Raw genomic sequence first — 21,094 nt, 5'->3', positions numbered from 1 at the left:
CTTACTGGTGTAGCCTCTCAGACCCAAACTCCCTCCCACGAGACCTCATGCAGCCACACACTCAAGTACTTCCCCAAAAGGAGAAAGGTCAAAGGTATCATTATCCCCTAAACACTGGAGAGTCCAGCTGTGGAGAAATTAATCTGGTTACGGGGTTGGATGAAAAGCCCTGAATAAAATCCAGGAAGACAGAAGGAAACACAAACGAAGAAACCCACTGAAGATACTTAGGAGACAAGACATCCCAGATACTGTATTTATAAATTTTAAAGAAATGTTGGGGGCCAAGTTTGGCACATATCAAAGAGAATAACTGGGAGAGAAAAATACCCATTCCCTCACCCAGACCCTAGGGAGAAGAACAAAAAGAGTGCCCAAGGGATTCCTCCAAATGACCTCTTTTCTAGATAAAAGGTAGTAAGAAAGTCAATGCGGGGAAGCTTAAGGGCTAGAAGTAGTGCTACGAAAATCTCTTGAGGATTTTTTCCCCCTGTACAGGGAGATAAAGCAAAGGAGAAAACAGTACCCACCTAAACAGAATCTTATAACAAGCAAACCACAGAATGATTAAGAGTCCTCTGATTAAACAAAGAAATACAGGGAGATTCCTTTCCACTTTGAATCCAGTGCTGGGTGCCAGGCAGTCCTAGACTTGAGGCCACCTCCAGCACAAAAGGAAGAAGAGGAAATCCCTACAGCTACTCAGTAAGCAGAACACTGTCCAAAAGGAGTCAGAAACCAGAAAAAATGCTTAGGGATAGAGCAAGCCAAGACAGAAGAGTTCCTGTTTGCAGAAAGATAAAAGATAAAGTAGACTTAAGAAAAACAATGTGCAAGCACCATTTAGGAGAGTGCCTCCCTTAGGGGGAGGGGAATTAATTCAGGAGGTATGACTATAGGAAATGTGTTCACAAAAAAGGTCACAGAACTAGAACCAAGTGCTGTGCTGAACAAAGATACTGTACTCATCAAAAGAAGGAAGAGGAAATGGGTGCACTGACAGACTGGGAGAGTGAGGGAATGTGATTCCAAAGCCGGGAGGGAAACTGACGAATAAAAATGTCTTGGATGACAGAAAAGCTAAAAAGGGTAGAAAGGCAGGCTAAAAAGCCACACACCTCAAAGCAGGAAGATTCCTTGAATTTAGGAGTTCAAGAACAGCCTGAGGCTGTGTGTGGTGGCTCACAATCTTAATGCCAGCAGTCTGGGAAGCCAAGCAAGAGGATCCCTTGAGCTCAGGAGTTGAAGACCAGGCTGAGCAAGAGTGAGACCCCATCTCCACTAAAAATAGAAAAATCAGCTGGGTATTATGGCTGGTGCCTAGTCCCAGCTACTGGGGAAGCTAAGACAGGAAGACTGCCTGAACCCAAGGAGTTTGAGGTTACTGTGAAGTAGGGTGACACCATGGCAGTATAGCCTAGGCAACAGAGTGAGACAAAAAAAAAAGGTGTGTTGACCCGATTTAAAAGGCATCTTGGGGGTGGCTCCTGTGGCTCAAAGGAGTAGGGTGCTGGCCCCATATACCAGAGGTGGCAGGTTCAAACCCAGCCCTGGCCTAAATTAACAAATAAATAAATATAAAATATATATATATATATATAAAAAAAAAAGCATCTGGAAAGTGGCAGCACTCTCTAGAGTTGTGTAACTAAAAGAGGTACATTTCAGGCTTGGTGCCCATTGCCCAGTGATTAGGGGGCAGGCCACATACATTGCATTTGGTGGGCTCACCAGGCCTGCTAAACACTAATGACAACAAGAACAAAATAGCGGGGTATCGCCTCCAGCACTTTTAGTCCCAGCTACTTGGGAGGCTGAGGCAAGGAATTGCTTAAGCCCAAGAGTTTGAGGTTGCTGTGAACAGTGACACTACACCACTCTACCAAGAGCAACATAATGAGACTCTGTCTCAAAAAAAAAAAAAAAAAAGGTGCATTTCATACATTTCTGGGGGAGGGACAGAAAACACATTCAAATGTGAAAATGAGTCTCCTCCAGTAAATAAGGTAGTTTGATTTGAGGAACTCGTGAAAAGAGAGCAATCCCAGCGAATTCCTAATTTGTGAGACTAGAAATATGTGCTAATTTAAGGATTTTCGGTGTACAGTAAGATCTGAAGGGCTGAAGAAAAGAAGTGGCTCCTAAATTTAAGAAATTCTGGAAGGCATCTTGTCATATTTGTGGCCTGGAAAAGGGGAACTCTTTCTCGGAGTCGTGAGGATCTAAGAAAGTATCCCAAAACTATGATTAAGGGACCCCAAGTTTGAGCGACCCATTAAAAGGGTAAATCCCGAATTGGAAAGGAAATGTGTATTTAGAGTCAAGGTTCGAAAAAGGAAGTGTGCTACCAGTTTGGGGGTCTGGGGAAAAAGGATATGCCCCTACTCTGAGGGAGTCTTTATAAATAATTTAAAATCCCAGGGCTGGAGCACAGAAATGGGGTGTGCCGCCTAGATTTTCAAAACTATAAAGAAAGGCGACATTCCCATATTCGGGGTCTTGAGAAAGGGGTGTGCTCCCCCAAATAGGGTAAGGAGCCAATAAAACAAAACGCATTCCCAAAGCACAATGCAAAAGTAGGGCCTTATGATGAGTCTCTCAGAAGCCACATACCTCAGACCCCGGCCCTAAAGCTGACCCCCACCCCCAATACCGTCAGCTCCGCGCCCCGGGCCCGCACCCCGCGGCCCAGCCCCCTCGGGCAGCACTGATTGGTCACGGCAGCCGTCACTCCCGCGGACAACCCCGGGGATTGGGCGCCGCTCGCACGCCCGCCACGCTCTCAGCAGCAGTCCCAGGGCCTCCCTTCAGGCTGGGCGAGCGGGGCCAGGCGGGGAGCTGGGCCGGACAGGAGATCCGAGCAACAGTGGCTTCCGTCCCCGTCCCCGTCCCCGCCTGCAATGCGCGCGCAAAGCACGGGCCCGGCCCAGTGCAACCCGGCCCCGGCCACCTGACTTCGTCTTGCCGAGCCTCGCCGCGAGCTCACCTCACGGCACCGCTCCTCCGGCTGCGCCGCTCCAGGACCAACCGACAGAAGGACTCTGCGTGCTGTGCACCACGTGACCCTCGGGACGCGCCCAGCGTATTCCCCGCCCCCCCCTCCACACGCACTATCGCCACCACTGAATGACGCAGGGACCCAGCTGCTCCGCCCCCGGCCCCGCCTGATCACCGTGGCGACGGCCCGCTAAGGCCACGCCCACTGTCCTGACGCGCGGGAAACAGACCTGCGCCCCATCCAGAACACGAAGTCTCTACTCACTGGTATCCCCTAAGATAACGCGAAGGCCGGGCCGGAACACTACCGATACTTGATAATTTTGCCTCCTAAATGCATCTCAAACTTCTCACTTCCCTTCATCCAACTATCTAAACCACTCTCCTCTCTCCAAGATTACAGAGGTCTCCAGTTAGTTACTATTACTATGTTTTTTGCAGGATTTTTTTTTTTTTTTGGCCGGGGCCAGGTTTGAACCCGCCACCTCCGGTATATAGGGACGGCGCCCTACTCCTTGAGCCACAGGTGCCGCCCCCCCTTTTTGAGACAGATTCTCACTATGTTGCCTTTTTTTTTTTTGTAGAGACAGAGTTTCACTTTATGGCCCTCGGTAGAGTGCCCTGGCGTCACATGGCTCACAGCAACCTCCAACTCCTAGGCCTAGGCTATTCTCCTGCCTCAGCCCCCCGACTAGCTAGGACTACAGGCGCCCGCCACAACGCCAGGCTATTTTTTTTTTTTTATTGCAGTTCGGCGGGGCTGGGTCTGAACCTGCCACCCTCGGTATATGGGGCCGGCGCCCTGTTCACTGAGCCACAGGCGCCGCCCCTATGTTGCCTTTTTTTTGAGACAGATTCTCACTATGTTGCCCTCGGTAGAGTGCAGTACTGTCGCAGCTCACAGCAACCTCAAACTCTTGGGCTCAAGCGATTCTTTTGCCTCAGCCTCCCAAGCATCTGGGAATACAGGCACCCGCCACAACGCCCGGCTATTTTTTGGTTGCACTTGTCATTGTTCTTTAGCAGGCTCTGGCTGGGTTTGAACCCACCAGCCCTGGTACATGTGCCAGCGCCCTAACCACTGAGCAACGGGTGCCAATTGGTCTTATTATTATTGGTTTATTTTTGAGACAGAGTCACACTTTGTTGTCCAGGTTAGAATGCCATGGCATCGGCCTAGCTCACACCAACCTCAAACACCAGCCTCCCAGAGTGCTAGGATTACAGGCGAGAGCCACCACACCTGGCTTCTTCCAGTCAGTTCTTTACCAACAATGATAGTTTTTCAAAATGCCAGCCTAAGGGCGGCGCCTGTGGCTCAAAGGAGTAGAGCGCCAGCCCCATATGCTGAAGGTGGCAAGTTGAAACCCAGCCCCGGCCAAAAACTGCAAAAAAAAAAAAAAAACAAAGAAAGCACTCCATACATATATGTTGAATAAATTGAACTACATTTAAAAAAAAAAAAAAACTGCAAAACGCCATCCTAGGCAGAGCGCGGTGGCTTATTCCTGTAATCCTAGCACTCTGGGAGGCCGAAGTTGGCAGATGCCTGAGCTCAGGAGCTGGAGACCAGCCTGAACAAGAGCGAGATCCCGGTTTCTAAAAATACAGCAGAGTTTTTTGTTTCGTTTTTTTTTCTTTTTAGAGACAGAGTCTCACTTTATGGCCCTCGGTAGACTGCCGTGGCGTCCCACGGCTCACAGCAACCTCTAACTCTTGGGCTTACGCGATTCTCTTGCCTCAGCCTCCCGAACAGCTGGGACTACAGGCGCCCACTACAACGCCCAGCTATCCTTTGAGGTTGCAGTTCAGCCGGGGCTGGGCCTGAACCCGCCACCCTCGGTATATGGGGCCGGCGCCTTACCGACTGAGCCACAGGCGCCTACAGCACAGTTTTGTGGCCGGCGCCTGTAGTCCCAGCTACTAGGGAGGCCTAGGCAAGAAAATCGCTTGAGCCCAAGAGTTTGAGGTTACCCGTAAAGCTATGACGCCACATCCTCTACCATACCGAAGGCAACAAAATGAGCCTCTCTCTCAAAAAAGAAAAGAAAAATGCCATTTCTTTCTTTCTTTCTCATCTCCAGATGAAGATATAAATCTTCAGCTCCACGCCTGTGGCTCAAACAGCTAAGGCGCCAGTCACATACACGTGAGCTGGCAGGTTTGAATCCAGCCCGGGCCCGCCAAACAACAATGACGGCTGAAACAAACAAAAAAAATAGCCAGGCGTTGTGGCAGGCGCTTGTAGTCCCAGCTACTTGGGATGCAGTAGCAGGAGAATCGCTTGAGCCCAGGAGTTGAGTTTGCTGTGAACTGTGATGCCACGGCACTCTACCCAGGGCAACAGCTTGAGGCTCTGTCTAGAAAAAAAAAAAAAAAAACTAAATCTTCGGGTGGAGCCTATGGCTCAGTGAGTAGGGCGCTGGCCCCATATACCGAGGGTGGCGGATTCAAACCCAGTCCCAGCCAAACTGCAACAACAACAACAACAAATGGCCGGGTGTTGTGGCGTGCCCCTGTAGTCCCAGCTGCTCAGGAGGCTGAGGCAGGAGAATCAACTAAGCCCAAGAGCTGGAGATTGCTGTGAGCTGTGTGACGTCATGGCACTCTACCAAGGGCGGTAAAGTGAGACTGTGTCTCTACAAAAAAAAAAAAAATCTAGGGGCAGCGCCTGTGGCTCAAGGAGTAGGGCGCTGGCCCCATATGCCGGAGCTGGTGGGTTCAAACCCAGCCCTGGCCAAAAAATAAAAAAAAAAAAAAACTGCAAAAAAAAAAAATCTAAATCTTCATCTGAACCTGGCAGAGTGGCTCACACCTGTAATCCTAGCAGTCTGGGAGGCCCAGGTGGATTGCCTGAGCTCACAGGTTGGAGACCAGTATGAGCCAGAGCGAGACTGCATCTCTAAAAATACAGCTGGGCCTTGTGGCAGGAGCTAGTAGTCCCAGCTACTAAAGAATCTGAGGCAAGAGAATCACTTCAGCCCAAGACTTTGAGAATGTTGTGAGCTATGATGGCACATCACTCTACCAAGGGCAACAAAGTAAGACTCTGTCTCAAAAAAAATAAATAAATATGTGGCGGGCACCTCCCCAGCTACTGGGGAGGCTGAGACAAGAGAATCGCCTAAGCCCAGGAGTTGGATGTTGCTGTGAGCTGTGATGCCACAGCACTCTACTGAGGGCAACAACGTGAGACTCTGTTTCTACCAAAAAAAAAAAAAAAACTAACTTAATATAAAAAAAGAAAAATCTTCATCTGGACTATACACCATTTTCAAGGTCTGAAATTCACTTGCTTCTTTCTTGCTTGTTTTTTGTTTTGTTTTGTTTTGTTTTGTTTTTGAGACAGAGTCTCACTATGTTGCCCTGGGTAGAGTGCCACGGCATCATACCTCACAGCAACTTCAAACTCTTGGGCTCAAGCGAGTCTCTTGCCTCAGCCTCCCAAGTACCTGGGACTACAGGTGCTAGCCACAACGCCCAGCTATTTTTTTTTTTTTTGGTAGTTGTCACTGTTGGTTAGCAGGCCCATGGTGGCTTCGAACTGGCCAGCCCAGGTGTATGTGGCTGGCGCCCTAACCCCTTGAGTTATGGGCACCGCCAAGCCTAACCTGCCTCTTTCTTTTTTTTTTTTTGTAGAGACAGAGTCTCACTTTACTGCCCTCGGTAGAGTGCCGTGGCGTCACACGGCTCACAGCAACTTCCAGCTCTTGGGCTTATGTGATTCTCTTGCCTCAGCCTCCCGAGCAGTTGGGACTACAGGCACCGGCCACAACGCCCGGCTATTTTGGCTGGGGCTGGCGTTTGAAACCATCACCCTTGGTATATGGGGCCTGCGCCCTACTCACTGAGCCACAGGCGCCGCCCACCTGCCTCTTTCTTATCCTCACATATTTACCTCCCCCACATTCTCAATGTCTCCAGCAAGCCAAGTTCCATTTCAAGGCCTTTGTGTTCTTTCATCCCCAACTTTGTACCATTAACTCCTAGAAAAGTATTCCAATTGCTGCTGGGAAAAAAAGAGAGAGAGAGAGAGATGTATTGGGTGGCATCTGTGGCTCAGGAGGTAGGGCGCTAGCCCCATATACCCAGGGTGGTGGGTTCAAACCTGGCCCTAGCCACACTGCAACAAAAAATAACCGGACGTTAGTGGTGGGCGCCTGTAGTCCAAGCTACTTAAGAGGCTAAGGCAAGAGAATTGCCTAAGCCCAGGAGTTGGAGGTTGCTGTGATCTGTGCCGCCATAGCACTCTACTGAGTGTGATAAACTGAGACTCTCTTAAAAAAAAAAAATTGTTACAATCGCCAGGCTCACTGCAATGTGCCTATACTATCCCTGCTATTTGGGAGGCTAAGACGGGAGAATGAGTTAAGCTCAGAAGTTTGAGACCAGCCTTAGTAGAGATGGGGTTTTTTGGGGGGTTTTTTTTTGTTTGTTTGTTTTTTGTAGAAATGGGGTCTTGTTCTTGCTCAGGCTGGTGTTGAACTCCCCAACTCAAGCAATCCACCTCAGCCGTCCAAAGTGCTAGGTTTACAGACATGAGCTACCATGCCCCGCCATATATATATATATATATTTTTTTTTTTTTTTTTCTTTTTTGAGACAATGTCTCACTTTGTCACCCTGGGTAAAGGGCTGTGACATCACAGCTCACACCAACCTCAAAATCCTGGGCTTAAGCAATTCTCTTGCCTCAGCCTCCCAAGTAGCTGGGACTACAGGCACCCACCACAACACCCGGCTATTTTTAGAGACCAGGTCTCGCTCTGGCTCAGGCTAGTCTTCAACCTGTGAGCTCAGGTAATTTACCTGCCTCAGCCTCCCAAGTGCTGGGATTACAGACTTGAGTCACTGTGCCTGGCTACTATATATACAGATATATATAGTAGTATTATAGTATTATAATAATATATAATATTATAGTATAATAATATATAATTATAATAATATATAATATTGGGCAGTGCCTATGGCTCAGTAAGCAGGGTGCCGGCCCCATATACCGAGGGTGGCGGGTTCAAACCCAGCCCTGGCCAAACTGCAACAAAAAAATAGCCTGGTGTTGTGGCGGGCGCCTGTAGTCCCAGCTACTCGGGAGGCTGAGTCAAGAGAATCGCCTAAGCCCAGGAGTTGGAGGTTGCTGTGAGCTGTGTGATGCCACAGCACTCTACCGAGGGCAATAAAGTGAAACTCTGTCTCTACAAAAAAAAAATAATAATAATAATATATAATATTATAGTATTATATGTTATAATATTATCATAATAATACTATATATAATACTATATAATACTACTATATATCTGTATATACCCTGTTTCCCCGAAAATAAGACATCCTCCAAAAATAAGACCTACTTACAGGAAAGATAAGACATCCCCTGAAAATAAGACCTAGTGCATCTTTGGGAGCACACCTTAAAATAAGACACTGTCTTATTTTTGGGGAAACAAGGTATATAGTAGGGGTTTTTTTGTTGTCCATACACATACATATATAGTAGCAATATAATACTATATAATACATGTATATATATAATGCTACTATATATATAGTAGGGTTTTTTTTTGTTTTTTTTTGAGACTGAGTCTCAAGCTGTTGCCCTGGGTAGAGTCCTGTGGTGTCATAGTTCACAGCAACCTTTAACTCTCGGGCTGAAGCGATCCTTTTGCCTCAGTTTTTCTTTTTATTTTTGAGACAGGGTCTTACTATATTGCCCTCGGTAGAGTGCTGTAGCATCACAGCTCACAGCAACCTCAAACTCTTGGGCTTACAAGATTCTCTTGCCTCAGCCTCCCAAGTGCCCACCACAATGCCCAGTTATTTTTTTATTTTTTATTTTTTTGTAGAGACAGAGTTTCACTTTATGGCCCTCAGTAGAGTGCCATGGCATTACACAGCTCACAGCAACCTCCAACTCCCGGGCTTAAGCGATTCTCTTGCCTCAGCCTCCTGAGTAGCTGGGACTACAGGCACCCGCCACAACACCAGGCTATTATTTTTGTTGTTGCAGTACGACCAGGGCCGGGTTTGAACGCGCCACCCTCGGTATATGGGGCCAGCGCCTTACCGACTGAGCCACAGGTGCTGCCCAAGGGTGGATCTTTTTTTACTCAGGAGTTCAAGACTAGCCGGAATAAGAGTAAGACCCCTATCCACCAAAAATAGAAAAACTAGCTGGGTATGGTGGCTCACACCTGTAGTCAAAGGTACTCAGGAGGCTGAAGTAGGATCCCTTAAGCTCAGGACTTTGATGTTGCTGTAAGCTAGGAGGGAGACATGGTGGCACTCCAGATTGGACAACAGAGTAAGATTCTGTCTAAAAAAATAGATAAGTAGGGTGGTGCCTGTAGCTCAAAGGAGTAGGGCACCGGCCCCATATGCCGGAAGTGGCGGGTTAAAACCCAGACCTGGCCAAAAATTGCAAAAAAATAAAAATAAAAAAATAGATTAGTAAGCACTCTGGGAAGCCAAGGCAGATGGATTACCTGAACTCACGAGTTTGAGACCAGCCTGAGCCAGAATGAGACCTTGTCTCTGAAAATAGCCAGGCATTGTGGCAGGCAGCAACAGGAAGGCTGAGACAAGAGAATCACTTGAGCCCAGGAGTTTGAGGTTGCTGTAAGCTGTGATGCTACAGTACTTTACCAGGGGCAACAAAGTGAGACTCTGTCTCAATCAATCAATCAATCAATCAATCAATATGGGCGGCGTCTGTGGCTCAGTGGGTAGGGTGCTGGCCCCATATACTGAGGGTGGCAGATTCAAACCCAGACCCAGCCAAATCGCAACAAAAAAATAGCCGGGCGTTGTGGCGGGCGCCTGTAGTCCCAGCTACTCGAGAGGCTGAGGCAAGAGAATTGCCTAAGGCTCGGCGCCTGTGGCCCAAGCGGCTAAGGCGCCAGCCACATACACCTGAGCTGGCAGGTTCGAATCCAGCCTGGGCCTGTCCAACAATGACGGCTGCAACCAAAAAATAGCTGGGCCTTGTGGTGGGTGTCTGTAGTCCCAGCTACTTGGAGGCAGAGGCAGGAAAATCGCTTGAGCCCACGAGTTGGAGGTTGCTGTGAGTTGTGATGGCACAGCACTCTACCCAGGGTTACAGCTTGAGGCTCTGTCTCAAAAAAAAAAAAAAGAGAATTGCCTAAGCCCGGGAGTTGGAGGTTGCTGTGAGCTGAGACTCCACAGCACTCTACCAAGGGCGATAAGGTGAGACTCTGTCTCTACAAAAATAAATAAATTTTTATTTATTGGTTCAGTGGGTTCAGTGGGTAGGGCGCCGGCCCAATGTACCAAGGGTGGCAGGTTCCTGGCCCAAGGCCAAACTGCAGTAAAAAAATAGCCGGGTGTTCTGGCAGGTGCCTGTAGTCCCAGCTACTCGGGAGGCTGACGCAAGAGAATCACTTAAGCTTAGGAGCTGGAGGTTGCTGTAGCTGTGACACCATAGCACTCTACTAAGGACAATAAAGTGAGACTCTGTCTTTTAAAAATAAATAAATAAATAAATAAAATAGATAAGTAAATGGTGGTCTTGATACCAACTTCACAAAATCAACTGGTCAAGTGCTCAAATGCAAGAAGAAAGGGCCTTCCCAGGATCCTACGTGTTAATGTTTATTAACATGAAATTTCTCAAATATGTGAGTAGGGAAAGGAAAGGAAGAAGGGGATTTGATAAGCCCTCATCTAACAGGCACAATGTAAGGGTATATGGCACACCTACTGGGTGAAGGGCTCAACTACAACTTAGATTACCAAAGGGCAAAAAAATGTAACCTAATCATTTGTACCCTCATATTAATCTGAGATTTTAAAAAATTGCTCATACGTTAATGGCTGTTGTAGCATATGGAGAATTTTCTGCCCCATAATCACAATAATGCCAAGAATCTCAGATTCTGTAGCCCCATAAATATATAACGTATGGTCCAGCCTCTGCCGCCAAGGTGCCAACGGGCCTCTGAGGCATGTGCCTGGGTTGCAGAGGGTAGTAGCAAGGACCCCGTGGGACTATTGGGTTCTGTACTGAGTGTGCAAGTGCCAGGTGCGAGGTGGGCAATAAGTCAATGGAGGTTGTTAGTGGAAAAAAACCCAAGTGTCCAACGTGTGCCACACACAGTTTTAGGTCCTTGGGAAACTACAAAGAACAAGACCCTTGTCTTGTGGAGTGGAAGTCTTGTTGGTGTCGGGAAATGGAGTACCGGTGTGATCAGCATTGGAAAAGATGCCTGCCCCAGCTACCACATATGAAAGAATAGTTTACAAAAAACCTTCTGAGGGGCGGCGCCTGTGGCTCAAGGAGTAGGGCGCCGGTCCCATATGCCGGAGGTGGCGGGTTCAAACCTAGCCCCGGCCAAAAACCAAAAAAAATAAAAACCTTCTGAGCACCACTACATGAAAGTTTGCCTAGAATTTCAAGATCATGGAGTTGGACTGAATGCTGCACAGTTCAAACATCTGCTAATTTCAGCCCTGAAAGACCTGTTTGGAAAGGTCCATGCTGCCTTACCCTGGACATCCTAACCTATGAAGAAAAGACTTTGTCAGCCATCTTGAGAATATGTAGCAGTGGTCTTGTCAAATTGTGGAGCTCTTTGACCCTATTAGGATCCTACAAAGGCAAAAAATGTGGCTTTCAGAGTGATTCAGGTTTCTTCATTTCTCCTTGCATTATCTGGTAATAGTAGGGAACTAGTATTGGACTGAATAGCCTGCAAGTTCAGAAACATTTCTTCACTCTAAAAAACATTGTTTGGTCCCCGCTTGATGTTGGAAGACTGAAGCAGGGTAAAAGCCTCTGTTTATGAAATTTGAGGGTGCTGAAAGATGTTCCCAGTAATTTCCAGCTGTCGTCTTTGGTGGGCTGGGCTTCGGAGGAGAGTCTGCCTAAACCAGCCAGTGCTGAACAGGCAGCATTGTCAGCATATGCACGTCAAAGTTGGAGACCGGGCTGAACTTAGCAGGGCCTTCACATACAGGGATATGGCTACCTTCTCAGAGTTAACAGGCGATGTCAATCCTTTGCATTTCAATGAAAATTTTGCAAAACCCACCAAGTTCCGAAAGATAATTGTACATGGGGTTTTGATCAATGGACTTATCTCATCTCTCCTGGATACTAAAATGCCAGGGCCAGGCTGTGTATTTCTTTCTCAGGAAATTAACTTTCCAGCCCCTTTATATATTGGAGAAGTTGTTTTAGCTTCTGCAGAAGTGAAAAAACTAAAGCGGTTCATTGCTGTTATTGAAGTGTCATGTTCTGTAATAGAAAGTAGAAAGACTATTATGGAAGGCTGGGTTAAAGTTACAATCCCAGAAATTCCTAAATCCTGAAATATGTGTTTAAAGATGTAAGTTCTGACACCAATGGCATTGTTATTAAAGAATGGCTGGGGAATCAGGGATTATTACTCTTCACCAAGGAAAGGCTATAGGACCAGAAACCTATATTAGGGGAAGGGAACAGAGATAGGAGTGTTCACATGTCCACTCTCCAGTATGGCATTACATTTCATGCAGACTTGAGTGTATGCAAGATTTCATCATCTGTCTAGGTTTTCATTATTTTGTAGGATTATTAGGGCATATGTATTCTTTTTTTTTTTTTTGAGACAGAGCCTTAAGCTGTCACCCTGGGTAGAGTGCCATGACATCACAGCTCACAGCAACCTCCAACTCCTGGGCTCAAATGATTCTCCTGCCTCTGCCTCCCAACTAGCTGGGACTACAGGCGCCCACCACAATGCCTGGCTATTTTTTGGTTGCAGCCGTCATGGTTGTTTGGCAGGCCCGGGCTGGATTCGAACCCACCAGCTCAGGTGTATATGGCTGGTGCCTTAGCCGCTCGAGCCACAGGTGCCAAGCCAGGGCATATGTATTATTATCTTTTAAAAATTTCAGACCAGGGTGGCACCTGTGGCTCAGTCATTAAGGCACTGGCCCCATATACCGAGGGTAGCAGGTTCAAACCCGGCCCCGGCCAAACTGCAACAAAGAAATAACCGGCCGTTGTGGCGGGCGCCTGTAGTCCCAGCTACTTGGGAGGTTGAGGCAAGAGAATCACTTAAGCCTAGGAGTTGGAGGTTGCTGTGAGCTGTGTGATGCCATGGCACTCTACCGAGGGCCATAAAGTGAAACTCTGTCTCTACAAAAAAAAAAAAAAAAATTTTCAGGGCGGCGCCTGTGGCTCAGTTGGTAAGGCGCCGGCCCCATATACTGAGGGTGACGGGTTCAAACCCGCCCCGGCCAAACTGCAACCAAAAAATAGCCGGGCGTTGTGGCGGGCGCCTGTAGTCCCAGCTACTCGGGAGGCTGAGGCAAGAGAATCGCTTAAGCCCTGGAGTTGGAGGTTGCCGTGAGCTGGGTGATGCCACGGCACTCTACCGAGGGCCATAAAGTGAGACTCTGTCTCTACAAAAAAAAAAAAAAAACTGTTACATTTAAATTAAATAGTACATAAGAAAATGTAAACTGCAATGTTCTGTGCAAATGATTTTCTCTTTTTTCTTTTTTTTTTATTTTTTGAGATAGAGTCTCACTCTGTTGCCCTGGGTAGAGTGCTATGACATCATAGCTCACAGCAATCTCAAACTCCTGGGCCTGAGCAATCCTGTTGCTGGAACTATAGGAACCTGGCACAACACCCAGCTAGTTTTTTTTGTGTTTTTTGTTTTGTTTAGTTTAGTGGGGGGTTTTGTTTTTTATTTTGAGACAGAGTTTCACTTTGTCACTCTTTTTTGTTTTTTTGTTGTTTTTTTTTGTAGAGACAGAGTTTCACTTTATGGCCCTTGGTAGAGTGCCATGGCATCATTCAGCTCACAGCAACCTCCATCTCCTGGGCTTAAGCGATTCTCTTGCCTCAGCCTCCCGAGTAGCTGGGACTACAGGCACCTGCCACAACGCCCAGCTATTTTTTGGTTGCAGTTCAGCCGGGGCCAGGTTTGAACCCGCCACCCTCGATATATGGGGCCCGCGCCCTACCGACTGAGCCACAGGCACCGTTCCACACTTTGTCGCTCTTGCTAGAGTATGGCGGCATCATAGCTCATAGCAACCTCAAACTCTTGGGCTTAAGTGATTCTCTTGCCTCAGCCTCCTGAGTAGCTGGGACTACAGGCGCCAGCAACAACACCCAGCTATTTTTAGAGGCGGGGGTCTCGCTCTGGCTCAGGCTAGTGTTGAACGTTCAGCTCAAGCAATCCACTCACCTCTGCCTCCCAGAGTGCTAGGATTACGGGCATGAGCCACCATGCCTGGCTATACAAATGATTTTCTTTTCTTCTTTTTTTTTTTTTGTAGAGACAGAGTCTCACTTCATCACCCTCAGTAGAGTACTGGTGTCACAGCTCACAGCAACCTCCAGCTCTTGGGCTTAGGCTATTCTCTTGCCTTAGCCTCCGGAGCAGCTCGGACTACAGGTGCCCGCCGCAACACCCAGCTATTTTTTTGTTGTTGTTGAATTTGACCAGGGCTGGGTTTGAACTCACCACCCTGGGTATATGGGGCCGGCGCCCTACTCACTGAGCCGCTGGCACCGCCCTACAAATGATTTTCTAATTGCTTTCTTACTAGATTCATAGTTCAGCATATTTGAAATATTCCTAGCTAAAGAGAAGCAGAATTGGCTCGGCACCTGTGGCTCAAGCAGCTAAGGCGCCAGCCACATACACCTGAGCTGGTGGGTTCGAATCCAGCCCTGGCCCGCCAAACAATGATGGCTACAACCAAAAAATAGCCGGGTGTTGTGGCAGGCGCCGGTAGTCCCAGCTACTTGGGAGGCGGAGGCAGGAGAATCACTTGAGCCCAGGAGTCGGAGGTTGCTGTGAGCTGTGATGTCATAGCACTCTACCCTGTGTGACAGTTTGAGGCTCTTTCTCAATAAAAAAAAAAAAAGAGAAGCAGAAATAAAGACCAACATGAGATAGGATATTCAGTTAGGAAAGTAGTCTTTCTCAGCCTCCACTCAGCAAACCTTTCTTTTTTTTTTTTTTTGCTGGGGCTGGGTTTGAGCCCGCCACCTCTGGTATATGGGGCCAGCGCCCTACTCCTTTGAGCCACAGGCACCACCCAGCAAACCTTTCTATCTTGTCCTTATGCTGCCATAAGGCATTTACAGTGAATCAGTTAAGGGAAAAAGGAGAAGCAAAAGCAGAAAAGCAAGCGCCTTAGTTCTCACAGACCCCATATACTGAGTATCACCAAGCGTGAGCATGTCTCTCCCCAGAAGCAGGAACTGCAGTGTGATCTCTGCAGCAACAAGCTAAGTGTGAGAACTCAGGAAGCCGGAAACCACAGTCACAGTAGCACGGGAGAGCTCCAAGAACCTCAACGAGATAACAGGGGCCCAAGGCAAGCGGGTTAAGTCTCTTGCCTGAGGTCTCTTCAGTCTGGGCTTGATGGAAACTTCCTGGCTCAACAGGACTTAACTACTCTCCAAGTGACCAGAAGGAGAATTAAATAACAATTCCAAATTAATTACAGTATTCTGCAAGCTTATAAGGAGGGAGAAGAAGTAGGAAGGAGAGAACATTTTATTTTTTAGATAGAGGGCGGTGGCAACTCAGCTCACAGCAACCTCAAACTCAGGCTCAAGTGATCCCTTTGCCTCAGCCCCCGAGTAGCTGGGACTACAGGCGCCTACCACAACACCTGGCTATTTTTTTTTTTTTTTTTTTAAAGACAGAGTTTCATTTTGCTGCCCTCGGTAGAGTGCTGTGATGTCACAGAGAACAGCAACCTCCATCTCTTGGGCTTAGACAATACTCTGGCCTCAGCTTCCAGAGTAGCTGGGACTATAGGCGCCCGCCACAACACTTGGTTATTTTTTGTTGCAGTTTGGCCAGGGCCCGCCACACTTGGTATATGGGGCCTGCGCCCTACTCACTGAGCCACAGGCACCGCCCCAACACCTAGCTATTTTAGAGATGAGGTCTCACTGTGGCTCAGGCCCGTCTCAAACCTGTGAGCTCAGGCAATTTCTCCTGCCTAAGCGCCCCAGAGGGCTAGGATTACAGGCATGTTCCACTATGCCTGCGCCCCCCCCCACTTTTTTTTCATTCTTGTCCACTAAAAAGACTGATAAAATCCACCTAGTCCACTTCTAGGGCAAGGACAATGTTCTGGTCTTCTTTGTCCCTTGGGAGCCCCAGTACCTAACACTGTTGCCTATAATTTACAAATACCTAATAAATGTTTGTTGTGGGTTGAAACTTCTACTAGTCCAGAGATAAAGAGAAACAGAGAATATTAGCCCCAGGGTGTAAGGGAAGGGAGGTTATAAAGAGGTAAATTAAATACACAGTCTTTGAATATTCAAGAATTCCACTCTCCTAACATTTTGTAATTTAATTTAATTTTTTTTTCTTTTTGAGACAGCGTCTCACTTCATCACCCTTGGTAGAGTACTGTGGCATCACAGCTCTCAGCAACCTCAAAATCTTGGGCTGAAGTGATTCTGTTCCCTCAGGCTCCCAAATAACTGGGACTATAGGCACCTACCACAATGCCCGGCTATTTTGTTGTTGTTGTTGTTGTTGCAGTTGTCATTATTGTTTGGCAGGCCCGGGCTGGGTTCAACCCTGCCAGCCCCAGTGTATGTGGCTGATACCCTAGCCACTGAGCAACAGGTGCCAAGCCTTAATTTTTTTTTTTTTTTTTTGTAGAGACAGAGTCTCACTGTACCGCCCTCGGTAGAGTGCCGTGACGTAACATGGCTCACAGCAACCTCTAACTCTTGGGCTTATGCGATTCTCTTGCCTCAGCCTCCCGAGCAGCTGGGACTACAGGCGCCCGCCACAACGCCCGGCTATTTTTTTGTTGCAGTTTGGCCGGGGCTGGGTTTGAACCCGCCACCCTCGGCAAATGGGGCCGGCGCACTACTCACTGAGCCACAGGCGCCGCCCTAATTTTTTTTTTTTTTTGAGACACAGTCTCACTTTGTCATCCTCAATAGAGTGCCATGGCATCACAGTTCCCAGCAACCTTTAACTCTTGGGCTTAAGTGATTCTCTTGCCTTAGCTTCCTAAGTAGCTGGGACTATAGGCACCCGCCACAACATCCCACTATTTTTTGGTTACAGTTGTCTTTATTGTTTTGCAGGCCCAGGCTAAGTTGCAACCTGCCTACCTTGGTGCTTGTGACCAGCACCCTACCCACTGACCTACAAACACCGCAGTGCCAATTATTTTTTTTTTTGAGACAGAGTCTCACTTTGTCCTCCTCAGTAGAGTGCCCACAGTAACCTCAAACTCTTGGGCTCAAGTGATTCTCTTGTCTCAGCCTCCCAAATAGCTGGGACTACAGGCACCCGCCACAATGCCTGGCTAATTTTTGGTTATAGTTGTCATTGTTGTTTGGCAGTCCCAGGCTGAATTTGAACCTGACAGCTCCAGTGTATGTGGCTGGCACCCTAGCCTCTGAGCTACAGGTGTTTAACCTTTATTTTATACCTTTTACATAATTTCGCCCAACACCCAGCTATTTTTTTAGAGATAAGGTCTTGCTCTGGCTCAGGCTAGTCTCAAACCTGTGAGCTCAGACATTCTACCCACTGCTCCCAGCTTAGGTTCAGATTTATTTATTTCTTTTTCTTTTTTTTTATTTTTTGAGACAGAGCCTCAAGCTGTTGCCCTGGGTAGAGTGCTGAGGCATCACGGCTCACAGCAACCTCCAACTCCTGGGATCAAGCGAGTCTCCTGCCTCTGCCTCCCAAATAGCTGGAACTATTGGTGCCCGCCACAACTCCTGGCTATTTTTTGGTTGTAGCTGTCGTTGTTTGGCAGGCCCGGGCTGGATTCAAACCTGCCAGCTCAGGTGTATGTGGCTGGCACCTTAGCCGCTTTAGCCACAGGCACCGAGCCCAGATTTTTTTTTTTTTTGTAGAGACATAGTCTTACTGTACCGCCCTCGGGTAGAGTGCCGTGGTGTCACACGGCTTACCCTCGGCATATGGGGCCGGCGCCCTACTCACCGAGCCACAGGCGCCGCCCAATTTTTTTTTTAATTTTATTTATTTATTCTTTTTTTTTTCTTTCTTTTTGCAGTTTTTGGCCAGGGCCGGGTTTGAACCCACCAGCTCTGGTATATGGAGCCGGTGCCCTACTCCTTGGGCCACAGGCGCCGCCCTTAGGTTCAAATTTTGAACCCTTAACAAAAAAGGAAGAATTGGGTGGCGCCTGTGGCTCAGTGAGTAGGGCACCGACCCCATATACTGAGGACAGCGGGTTCAAACCTGGCCTCAGCCAAACTGCAACCAAAAAAAAAAAAAGGAAGAATTTATTCATGTTCTGGTGGAGAACCATTTATTCAATGGTTCTCCACCATTTTTCACTAAACATATTTTGGATACCCTATGCTTCATACAATGGTATAAAATAACATCTTCAGGGCGGCGCCTGTGGCTCAAGGAGTAGGGTGTCGGTCCCATATGCCGGAGGTGGCAGGTTCAAACCCAGCCCTGGCCAAAAACCACAAAAAAAAAAAGAAAAAGAAAAATAACATCTTCATTATTTTGTTTTGTTTTGATCCTGTGTAGTATTCCTTGTGCGACATGTTATAATTTGCTTAATCAGTCACGTTGTGATGGACATCCGGTTGTTTCCAACTTTCCACAATTTAAAAACAATGCTCCAGGCTAAGCGCCTGTAGCTCAAGTGACTAGGGTGCCAGCCAAATACACTGGAGCTGCCTGGTTCAAATCCAGCCTGGGCCCACCAAATAACAATGAGAACTAGAACCATAGCTGGGCGTTGTGGCCGGTGCCTGTAGTCCCAGCTACTTGGGAGGCTGAGTCAAGAGAATTGCCTAAGCCCAAGGATTTGGAGGTTGCTGTGAGCTGTGTGACGCCACGGCACTCTACCGAGGGCAATAAGGTGAGACTCTGTCTCTACAAAAAAAAAAAAAAAGAGAGAGAACTAGAACCAAAATATAGCCAGGCACTGTGATGGGCGCCTGTAGTCCCAGTTACTTGGGAGGCTGAGGCAAGAGAATTGCTTAAGCCCTACAATCGGAGGTTGGCTCCAACAACAAAAAACACACAAACAAACAAAAAAAAAACAACACACCAATGTTTCATTTACAACAACACACCTGGGCCTGAGGTTACACCTGTGATCCCAGTACTTTGGGAGGCCAAACCTGGAGGAACATTTGAGGCCAGGAGTTTAAGACCTCAAGATCAGCCTGGGTAACACTCATGGTTACAAAAACAAAGACAGACAAATAATACAGCATATGTATGCAGAGAGTACTGTCTCAAAACTCAAAACAAAAATATGGAAGATCGGGTGGCGCCTGTGGCTCAAGGAGTAGGGCACCGGTCCCATATGCCGGAGGTGGCGGGTTCAAACCTAGCCCCGGCCAAAAAAAAAAAAAAAAATATGGAAGATCTGGGTCAAAAGGATAGATGAATTTGTAATTTTTTTTTTTTTTTTTTGAGACAGAGTCTCACTATATCGCCCTCGGTAGAGTGCTGTAGCATCAAAGCTCACAACAACCTCCAACTCTTGGGCTTAAGCGATTCTCCTGCCTCAGCCTCTCAAGTAGCTGGGACTACAGGCGCCCATCACAACACCCAGATTTTTTTTTTTTTGGTAGAGACAGAGTCTCACTTTATCACCCTCCGTAGAGTGCCATGGCATCACACAGCTCACAGCAACCTCCAACTCCTGGGCTGAAGCGATTCTCTTGCCTCAGCCTCCCGAGTAGCTGGAACTACAGGTGCTCGCCACAATGCCCAGCTATTTTTTGGTTTGCAGTTCAGCCAGGGCCGGGTTTGAACCCGCCACCCTTGGTATATGGGGCCAGCGCCTTACTGACTGAGCCACAGGCGCCGCCCAACACCTAGATATTTTGTTGTTGTTGTTGTTACAGTTGTTTAGTTGGCCCAGGCCGCATTCGAACCTGCCAAACTTTCTGTGTATGTGGCTGGCACCGTAACCACTGTGCTATGGCTGCCGAGCCATGAATTTATAATTCTGATAGAGGCTTGGTGCCTGTAGCTCAGCTGTTAATGTGCCGGCCGCATGCACTGGCTAGCGGGTGCAAATGCAGCCTGGGCCTGCCAAACAACAATGACAACTACAACAACAACAACAAATGGCCCGGGTGTTGTGATGGGCAGGCACCTTTAGTCCCAGCTACTTGGGAGGCTGAGGCAGGGGAATCGTTTAAGCCCAAGAGTTGGAGATTACTGTTAGGTATGATGCCACGGAACTCTACCAAGGGCAAAAAGTAAGACTCTGTCTAAAAAAAAAAATACATATATATATATATAAAATATATGTGTATAGGCGGCGCCTGTGGCTCAGTGAGTAGGGCGCTGGCCCCATATGCCGAGGATGGCGGGTTCAAACCCAGCCCTGGCCAAACTGCATCCAAAAAATAGCCGGGCGTTGTGGCGGGCGCCTGTAGTCCCAGCTGCTTGGGAGGCTGAGGCAGGAGAATCGCGTAAGCCCAAGAGTTAGAGGTTGCTGTGAGCTGTGTGACGCCACGGCACTCTACCGAGGGCGGTACAGTGAAACTCTGCCTCTACAAAAAATAAATAAATAAATAAAATATATGTGTATAATTTTGATAGAATTGCAAATTGCTCTCCAAAGAATCCTCAAAGATAAGTCCACAGTTGCAAAATGTATCACAAGTAATCCATTACTTGGAATAACTAAACTTTTGCAAGTTCGCCAGGCACAACTGTGGCTCATGCCTATAATCCTAGCACTATGGGAGGCTGAGGCAGGTGGATTGCTTGAGCTCAGGAGTTTGAGACCAGCCTGAGAAAGAGTGAGACCCCATCTCTACTAAAAATACAAAAGTTAGGCTTGACAAGGTGCCTCATACCTGTAATCCTAGCATTCTGAAGGCCCAGGCCAGTGGATTGCTTGAGCTCAGGAGTTTAGACCAGCGAAGCTCTGTCTCTACTAAAAATAGAAAAAACTAGCTGAGCATTGTGGCACACACCTGTAGATCCAGCTATTTGGGAGGCTGAGGCAAGAGGATTGCTCAAGCCCCAGAGTTTGAGGTTGCCGTGAGCTATGATGCCACAGCACCCTACCCAGGGCGACACAGTGAGACTTGTGTCTCCGAAGGAAACAAAAAAAA

The 21,094-nt window shown here is 47.7% G+C and overlaps 2 protein-coding genes across 4 annotated transcripts in view; one reads left to right on the top strand and one right to left on the bottom strand.

The window, feature by feature from the left end:
* Positions 1-3,043, bottom strand: part of PHF20 (PHD finger protein 20) — a 161,524-nt gene extending 158,481 nt beyond the window's left edge. For 2 of the 3 annotated variants that reach the window (XM_053574950.1, XM_053574951.1), the window contains exon 1: positions 2,987-3,037. The gene's annotated coding sequence lies outside the window, so the exon portion shown is untranslated. Of the gene's footprint in view, positions 1-2,986 lie in introns of all 3 variants that reach the window. The other variant, XM_053574949.1, reaches the window with a different exon arrangement.
* Positions 3,044-11,384: 8,341 nt separating this feature from the next.
* On the top strand, positions 11,385-12,556 carry LOC128574276 (hydroxyacyl-thioester dehydratase type 2, mitochondrial-like). Its single transcript, XM_053574986.1, has one exon. It carries the CDS (start codon positions 11,824-11,826, stop codon positions 12,328-12,330), a length of 507 nt encoding a protein of 168 aa, XP_053430961.1. The 5' UTR covers positions 11,385-11,823; the 3' UTR covers positions 12,331-12,556.
* Positions 12,557-21,094: the final 8,538 nt, after the last annotated feature.

This window comes from Nycticebus coucang, chromosome 21 (genome assembly GCF_027406575.1).
Source record: "Nycticebus coucang isolate mNycCou1 chromosome 21, mNycCou1.pri, whole genome shotgun sequence".
Lineage (NCBI taxonomy): Eukaryota > Metazoa > Chordata > Mammalia > Primates > Lorisidae > Nycticebus > Nycticebus coucang.
Note: the sequence above shows the minus strand (reverse complement) of the source record. Positions and strands in the feature narration are given on the sequence as shown.

Bases quoted from the DNA above. Each gene is read 5' to 3' on its own strand.
- LOC128574276 (XM_053574986.1), top strand. From the start codon at position 11,824: ATGTTCCCAGTAATTTCCAGCTGTCGTCTTTGGTGGGCTGGGCTTCGG.